Source organism: Engraulis encrasicolus, unplaced genomic scaffold (assembly GCF_034702125.1).
Source record: "Engraulis encrasicolus isolate BLACKSEA-1 unplaced genomic scaffold, IST_EnEncr_1.0 scaffold_173_np1212, whole genome shotgun sequence".
Classification (NCBI taxonomy): domain Eukaryota; kingdom Metazoa; phylum Chordata; class Actinopteri; order Clupeiformes; family Engraulidae; genus Engraulis; species Engraulis encrasicolus.
Genome location: NW_026945274.1, coordinates 67,773 through 75,800, shown reverse-complemented (window position 1 = coordinate 75,800; position 8,028 = coordinate 67,773). Strand labels below are relative to the sequence as shown.

General features: G+C 43.4%; 2 protein-coding genes and 1 long non-coding RNA gene across 3 annotated transcripts; 2 read left to right on the top strand and 1 right to left on the bottom strand.

Moving 5' to 3' along the window:
* The first annotated feature begins 3,239 nt into the window (after positions 1 to 3,239).
* On the top strand, positions 3,240 to 5,090 carry LOC134442488 (uncharacterized). Its single transcript, XM_063192640.1, has 5 exons — positions 3,240 to 3,426; positions 3,837 to 4,030; positions 4,195 to 4,342; positions 4,489 to 4,693; positions 4,783 to 5,090. The coding sequence occupies exons 1-5, from the start codon at positions 3,325 to 3,327 to the stop codon at positions 5,088 to 5,090; spliced, it is 957 nt and encodes a 318-aa protein (XP_063048710.1). The 5' UTR covers positions 3,240 to 3,324.
* Positions 5,091 to 5,145: 55 nt separating this feature from the next.
* LOC134442492 (uncharacterized) lies at positions 5,146 to 6,569 on the bottom strand. Its single transcript, XM_063192642.1, has 5 exons — positions 6,547 to 6,569; positions 6,224 to 6,399; positions 6,028 to 6,115; positions 5,435 to 5,625; positions 5,146 to 5,330 (listed from the first exon to the last, which is right to left on the bottom strand). Exons 1-5 carry the CDS (start codon positions 6,567 to 6,569, stop codon positions 5,146 to 5,148), a joined length of 663 nt encoding a protein of 220 aa, XP_063048712.1.
* A 3-nt stretch (positions 6,570 to 6,572) lies between these two features.
* On the top strand, positions 6,573 to 7,560 carry LOC134442489 (uncharacterized). The gene is made up of 3 exons (XR_010033397.1): positions 6,573 to 6,697; positions 6,889 to 6,962; positions 7,365 to 7,560. It is a non-coding gene; the product is annotated as an uncharacterized LOC134442489 (long non-coding RNA).
* The last annotated feature ends 468 nt before the right edge of the window (positions 7,561 to 8,028 follow it).

The following is an 8,028-nucleotide window of genomic DNA, read 5'->3' as shown; positions in this document are numbered from 1 at the left end:
TACTTCATGTTTATTTTATTTTTCCTCATTTTGTTTTCTGTTTAAACCGAGGCTCTGGGTATAGTGACGTGTACAACCGCCTTTCAATTGTGCCTACAGCAAGGTCCATTTGTGTTTCACGAGTTACTGGCGTGTGAACAAAGCGCATGTTTGGTTTGCTGTGAGTTTGCTGTGTGTACTACAAAACCGTAGTTCGGTAGTCGATTTGTGGTTTCATCTGAGTGCAGTGTTTTCACTATAGGCTGGGCTATAGTTGGGGAGGTCACCTAGTTAATTGTGGTAGTGGGGGCCCACTGTACGAAATTGAAACGAAGAGACTATTACCCAGATACCCTCGGTCTTTCACTTGTCTTGTCTTTCATTTATTTTAATATTTATTGTAAATAAAGCCAACTTTCTATTTTCAACTCTAACCACCTGCCTCCCGGAAGATTCTTTTGGTGAAACCCTGCATGGGAACCCTTTGGGTGAAATCTACACCTTCACCCTATTACAATTGGCGTAGTCGGTATTAAATCCGAAGCTTGTGGTTGGAGTATTTTTTTTTGTGTTACTTTTCGTTGATTTGGCCAGTTTATATAGGCTTGGAGGCACGGAGATTACTTATTGTGGTTTGAGAGGGGAGAGGCGGCAGCCACTCACACCGGGCACATCGGACGACATACCAATCGATGACCACCAGAGTGTCCGCTTTCCTCACAACCACCATGCCCATCCGAGAAACAATGGCCACGATGGACGTGGTGAATGAACGGAGTCAACTGCAAACAGAATATGAACAGCTGAATTCACGGACACTGGGGCGAGACGGTGCAATTAATGGACTATCATCTAGCAGTGAGTCCAGGGCACCGCCGCCCACCGTCGATTCAAGACCGTCCACCTGCAGCAGTGTTTCAAAGGCTATACTGCAGCCACCGTGTAGCCAGGCCCCGCAGAAACCGAACTGTTCCAAGTTACTGACAAACCGACAATTAATACCCACAGACTTGCATTTATTCCCTGGTGGTAACCCCTCACCGGGACGGTGAGTTTTCAAAACTGGGGTGGATGTGACCGGATGTAGTGTTTATTGTTTTTATGTTGATGCTTACAATGGCCTACACGCGTTAATGCACACACATACACACGTTGACGCACACACGCACTCCCTCCCAGCGGAGGGAGCACTGATTTTAATTGACAGCGTTCCTGAAACCGGAACCTAGGAGCACAGGTGTAAGATAAAGAGAGCCGAGAAATGGCTTCAGTGTGGATCTTACACGGCGCGCCAGAGGATGCGCGAGCTGTAGCCGATGGCTACAGGGTAGTTTGATGGAGGGCATAACTGATCGTGGCTTAAGGCTTCGAAGTAATTTGCACAGAAACTAAAAGTGGGCATAGATGCCCTTGCCGTGGCTTAAGGCTGCGTAGGAAGTTCCACAAAAGCTAGAAGAAATTGTGACCCTCACTTCGTCGCTCCGAAGGAGAGCGTAAAGCGAAGCTGTCGGCCTATCCTCCCCAAGGCACCTCACAGTGCCTCCTGCCCCTGTGTGAATGTGATGCCAGCTTCGGCAAACGAGTCGGCAACAGGTAGTTGTTTTACGAGATATACTGAGTTCCCCCTTACCATTTGCGAGTGATTGTAGCGTAACTAACGTCCACATTGTATTTAAAACAGGAGAGTGATTGCGCGCTGGGTTGACGTGCCTGTATCCACAGCGTGCTACGGTCCCTTGTAACAGGTACAGATTGTTAAATCACATTGCACCTCTTTCAAATGTCACTTGTATTCATGTTATTTCATTGTGTGTATTGACAGTATGTGTGTGGTTTAATTCCAGCGGCACCTGCTTGAGTGTTGTGCCGCCTCTTTCCCCTCTCGGCGTATGCCAGTCATTTACTGCCGCTTTACGCGTAGTTCAGTCCCCTGTAAGCACGCCTCCAAGCCGTGTGAGTTTTAACCTGTTTGTGGCCAAGTGTAGGCCTACTTCATGTTTATTTTATTTTTCCTCATTTTGTTTTCTGTTTAAACCGAGGCTCTGGGTATAGTGACGTGTACAACCGCCTTTCAATTGTGCCTACAGCAAGGTCCATTTGTGTTTCACGAGTTACTGGCGTGTGAACAAAGCGCATGTTTGGTTTGCTGTGAGTTTGCTGTGTGTACGACAAAACCGTAGTTCGGTAGTCGATTTGTGGTTTCATCTGAGTGCAGTGTTTTCACTATAGGCTGGGCTATAGTTGGGGAGGTCACCTAGTTAATTGTGGTAGTGGGGGCCCACTGTACGAAATTGAAACGAAGAGACTATTACCCAGATACCCTCGGTCTTTCACTTGTCTTGTCTTTCATTTATTTTAATATTTATTGTAAATAAAGCCAACTTTCTATTTTCAACTCTAACCACCTGCCTCCCGGAAGATTCTTTTGGTGAAACCCTGCATGGGAACCCTTTGGGTGAAATCTACACCTTCACCCTATTACACATACTTAGGCTGCACATAGGCTAGACCTGAAAGTACCAGGGGCTAAACTACCAAGATATGTATGTAATCCGTGTATCATTCGTTCATTCGTTTTTTCGTTTTACAACAGAATTGAAAAAATGAAAACAGCATTTGATTTTTCGTTTTTCCCTTTTCAAAACCAAAACCAGAAATCGGATTACGGTTCGTTTTCTCGTTTTTTCCATTCTGCACCTCCAAACGGAAAATGGAAAATGAAACATTCGAAATTCCGATTAACAAAATCCTGGCGGCGTTGGTTGTCAGGGAAACCAATCGCGAGCCACATTAGTAACCATTTACCGCGTAGTAACAGTATATCACTTCATTCATTGAGCGTAAGGATACCTAGTAGCACTATAATAATGGCTGGTTTGGAAGAGCACTGTGAGCTCATAGAGCAAATGTTTCGGTCGGGAAAGACCCATTCAGAAATGTCTGAGACATTACGAAGTATGGGGGTTAAGGGCTCATCGGAAATGTCTGTGAGGAGGTTCTGTGGAGAAGTGGGGCTACGACGGAAGGGTCACGTTACAGACCAGGAGTTGGAAGAAGCAGTGATATCTTCCATTCAAAAGGTGAGTAGGCCTAGTCTAAGTCTAGTCATGTGTTTGAATATTATTGTCAGAGATGTATGAGTCTCGTAGTCGATTCAGGGCCAGACAAGCCCCAGATGAGTATCAAACAAATTGCCGTCTGGTTATGAGATACTCTTGTCAAATGTCCTATAGCCGACTAGCTGTAATAATTGTAGGCTAATCCTGACGTAGGACATTTGTTTGAATTTTCATTTGTGTGCTTATTTACTGTTCATAGACCGGTCCAACGTACGGACGGAAATTTATGACGGGATACCTGTCATCTGTGGGGGTTAAAGTTGGTGAATCCCGAGTTGGAAGGATCCTCCGGTCCGTCCATCAACCTTACAACGAGCTGCGTCGTGAGGTAGGCCTGAAGCGTGCGCAAATATGAGTTCTGAAATCGCTGACATCATGAGTTGTAATGTCAGAGGTGGAAACCCATCCTACATTAATCCAAGATTGTAAAGTAGTAAATGTGCTTAATTGCCATCCTGCATGATCTGTCATGTTATTTTGCATCATGGCATTTTGTCTCTCTCTCTCTTTTTTTTTTAACTCAGTATACTCAGGGTAGGTCCCAGTGTAATTGACATAAAAACTACTCAAGTGCAATACTTCAGTGTATAGGGCTAATTAGTTATTTTCCACCACTGCTTAATGTTGTGTGTGTAGCAGAAGGTCTACATAGTAGCCTAATCATATTTGCAAATAACCTGAATGTTTGTGTTGATGTATGGGCCTATATTTCCATTGATTACATTGTACTTCTTTTAGGGAGCTAGAAACCTGAATCCAGTCCCTTATCATGCCGATTATACTGGCCATAAGCTGCATATGGACCAAAATGAGAAGTTAGGCATGTTTGGCGTTACCCATGTGTTGGCTGTGGACGGGTTCAGCAGCAAAATTGTTGCAACATCGACAATGCCTGTGAAGAACAATCTTGTCATCTATGAGAGGGTTTACAGGCAAGTCGGCAATCCTCTGTATCAATGTCACATGTCTGCTCAAACGCAAATGTGCTGTAGCCTACAAGTGATAGCCTACAAATGATTAATCCGTTAATGCATTAAGTAATCAATGTCAATTTACACTGACCTTTTTCGTTTCTTTCCTTTCTTTTTTTATACAGGGAAGCAGTTGTCAACTATGGGATGTGGGATCAGGTTAGAGTGGATCACGGAAAGGAGTTCTACTTAACACTGTATATGCAGGAGAAGTTGGCTGACCACCGACACAACACCAACAGACTCCCTTACCTTCAGACAACATCTTCAAAGGTATTTTTTTCTACTAGGTCTTCTATTTGGAGCATGCTTAAAACGATTTTAGCGGTCTTCAGTCTTTTATGACTTTTGGGTGGTTAAAAGGATGTCTGAAGTGTGTCATATACAAAACATTTTCTTTGTGTGTGTGTTTTAAACAGAACCTTCGTGTAGAGAGAATTTGGCCAGAGGTCAACAACAGGGTAAATTATCCGATCAAACAGGCCCTCATCCACCTACAGGACCAGGAACTGTTGGACATGCAGGACGACATGACCAAATTCTGCGTCTCTAATTTGGCTTGTCAAGTCAGTGCAATTGGACTTGCCCGAGTTGTGCAGTCCTGGAATGCACACAGAATACCAGGTAAAGTGTAATAGCTTACAAGTGTAATAGTTTGTATCTGACAAAAAAAGGTTGTACGAAACTTAAAACTTTATTTTTACCCATTTTAGGCAGAGGGATACCAAACAACCTGGCGGCTGCTGGGTGTCCAGCTCGCTGCCCTGCTGAGCTGCTACCCAATGCAACTGAGGCAGCACAAGCGTATGAGGAGGAGCTGGGGTCATCTCTGACGTGGGTGTCAGCCTTTGGCTCTGACCCGTTTCCCTCTGAGGACCAGCGAGGTGTTGCGGAGCAACTGTTTGGGGAGAGGTTCCCAGACCTATCCCAACTGTTTGATACAGTGGTCAACCAGGACTACACCATATTTCAAGAGGCAATGCTCCATCTCATTCATGTGTCCGACATGCATGCAGTGTAAATACATAAATAAATACTTGTGAATCGTGTTGAAATCAATATTGTTTTATTATTTATTAAAAAAGCTTTGCCAGTACGGCCATGGCCTCATCAAAACCCGCCACCTCAGTAATTACCCTGCTGTCCACAGGGGACCTACATTTTGGACAGTAATCGTGCCCTTGGTCCCACCTGTGGATGCACTCCCTGCATCCTAAGATGCTCCTGCAGCAAGATGCAAACACGGCTTTTTCCACAGGACCTGTAGATTAAAAAACATAACATTTTGGCAGGTCTTAGTTATTTTACCTTAGGCCTGTGTGTGTAGTTTACAGTCTTTATGAATATAAGTAACGTTGTACTAACCTGTGCACACAAGGCAGCTGAAGACTGTCCTCAGGGCATTGACCTCTCCCTCTTGGAGGCACAGGAGTGTTGTCCTGCCAGTCCCGGCCGTGGCTTCCTTGAGGGTCTTGGTGACCTCCCTCAGGCCCTGGGCTGCCTCGATTACCTCCTCAATGTCGGTCAGCACGTCCTGGTAGTTGTCTTCTCTACGACTGAAAAACATTTTGAATTTTCAGAGTATTATTATTGAACAATAGAAATGTAAACAAAGGAGTGGGGATTCACAGTCCATTTGAAGGTTGATCTTGGGGTAACTTTTGACTCTTGTCTTAATTTTAAACAACAGAAAAGTAACACACAAAGTGAAAGCGAGTTTGTCTAATTATAAACACAGCAGACATTTTCTACCCATGAAGGCTGCAAAGCTTTTTACGCATGCAATGATATTTAGTCATATTTCTTACAAATACATTGTCCTATTCAAATAAACAAATGACAGGGCTAGCCCCCAAATGCCATTTTTCTCAAAGTTGAGTGATTTTGAGATTGTTTCAGAATTTTTTCCATTCATGTTTCTCAAAATAGAATACTTTTCTTTTATGACAAAAGACTACCTTAGGCGCCTCCTTTTGCCAGTCTGGCCCAGCTGACTCTCTGGTATGGCAAAGATTTTTCTGGAGTTCTGCTTCCAGAAGTTGGATCCTGCAGTGACGGCACATAATACAAATATCCATAATGTATCAACTCCTTATTCTTTTTTTATTATAGTTCTTTATCTCAGCCAAACATAAATGCCTATCTCAGGTTTACCTCTGGTGCCTTCCGAATCCAGAATGGCGTTGCCCTGGCCATCAGTGAGGACCATGTCCTCTGGGTCACCAAGCGCCTCCAACACTTTGGCCAGGATGGACGGCACAGTTGCGTCAAACTCCGAAAAACGCACTGTACAAATGGCTGTGTCTAATGTTGTTGTGTTGTGTTTTGTTCTTTGTGTGTTAAACAGGAGACCCAAGCAACCAATGTGCATATGCAGAGGTGGCAGATGAGGTAATGCAAGTGTTGTAGTTATGGAGTATGCTTTCTACGTCTTTGAACTGACAGTGAAAGAAAAAAATGTAATGTGTCTCACTCACCTTTTGTCTCTTAAAAGGCCCATTTTCTTGTCTGATATTGTTTCAGATTTCGGCATAGACAAAACGTATCGCTTCCGAGGTCGTTTGGCTTCCCTTGGGGTAGATAGTGCTGGTCGTGTCAACGTGACTGGCTGTGTCGTGGTGATTGGAGGTAGTGTTTGTCCATCATGAGAAACCTTCAAGCTGTGATGATCATTAAATGTAACAGGACAGCTTCCAGAACTTGCTAATTGTTGACTGATGTAGAACTCTTCACATGTATTTTCAACACGACAGTGGGAAACCTTCAATCAATTACTTTTCTACTCTCTCTCCCTTTACATATATCTCAAATATCTGCAGGCTCATGATGTGTGGTAGCGGGGCGAGTTGCTGTCCTACAATGCCTTGGAGATGACCACAGAGAAGTTGGTTTAGTAAGTGTAAATGCATAATCTTAACTACATAAAAAGTTAACGCTGGTGAGATTTGAGTTTCATTGGTAGAAAAAGCCAATTTACTAGCCACTTTGATCCATTAGGGATTGTGTTTGGGTAGTAAGATTAACATCTATTAGCCATTTTGGCTGGTGATAAAAAAAGTTAATTTAAAGCCCTGGTCATAGCAATGTTGTTATGATGTTTAGTTGCGATTTTTTTCGGCAACCCTGTAAGCACACCATTCGGAAGGTCTCAAAAAGTAAGTAGCCTTAGTGCAGATGGGGTGCGGCAGGCCTATTCACTATTTGCTGAAAATACTCAACTACATCATAACTATATTGCAACGTAATACATATGAAATGTGTATACTCATACCTGTTTTTCTGTCTCCTTCCTCAGCAATGTGAGGTTCCTGATTTGGAATCTGGTTCGGAAGACTCTTACTTTGTTCTCCGACCGGACAGTGTCCCTCAAGTTCGATTTGGATAGGCCACAGTTTCCCAAGACTTCATCTTTATACCTCAACATTATTGTCTGCTGTCTTTGACATCACTCGTACTTTAGATTCTCTACACTGACCACCACAAGAATTAAGATTTGATAAATTTAATCTTAACTTTAAGTTGAATGTTATGATGGTTGCCTGGCAGATGCCTCCTGTATGAACAATATTTGTTAAGTTTGTGTCTTGTGGTGCCCCCAAACTGTCTGTAATTGTTTGGTGCCCATGGACACTGTGGCACTAGCCCTTATGCCACCTTATTAGGTGAGCCATCTTTATTATCACAGAGGACCCTCTCACCCCCTCCATCAACTCCCACCACACCACCGAATCAATCTTCTACCACCAACTACAAGAACTCCTCAGCAGAAAGAATCTCAACAGACAATAAAGTTTTAATGTTTAATCTGTTATTTTATCTTATTGCTTTATTTTGTTTATATTGCTCAAGTGATGAGTGGTGTTGGGAGTTATGCAGTGCATAAGTATTTAATAAGGTAGGTGTAAGCACTGTGTTTAGTTCTTGGGGGGTGTTGTAGGGCCAGGACATTGTTTGCCTGT

What these genes read in the sequence shown, in the direction of transcription:
- LOC134442488 (XM_063192640.1), top strand. Translation starts at nt 3,325, where the DNA reads ATGACGGGATACCTGTCATCTGTGGGGGTTAAAGTTGGTGAATCCCGA. An exon ending in ACAACGAGCTGCGTCGTGAG is followed by an intron (nt 3,427 to 3,836) that starts GTAGGCCTGAAG and finishes TACTTCTTTTAG; the next exon opens with GGAGCTAGAAACCTGAATCC. An exon ending in TTCAGACAACATCTTCAAAG is followed by an intron (nt 4,343 to 4,488) that starts GTATTTTTTTCT and finishes TGTTTTAAACAG; the next exon opens with AACCTTCGTGTAGAGAGAAT.
- LOC134442492 (XM_063192642.1), bottom strand. Translation starts at nt 6,569, where the DNA reads ATGGGCCTTTTAAGAGACAAAAG. An exon ending in GGCCTTTTAAGAGACAAAAG is followed by an intron (nt 6,400 to 6,546) that starts GTGAGTGAGACA and finishes TAACACACAAAG; the next exon opens with AACAAAACACAACACAACAA. An exon ending in GGCAAAAGGAGGCGCCTAAG is followed by an intron (nt 5,626 to 6,027) that starts GTAGTCTTTTGT and finishes AATGTTTTTCAG; the next exon opens with TCGTAGAGAAGACAACTACC.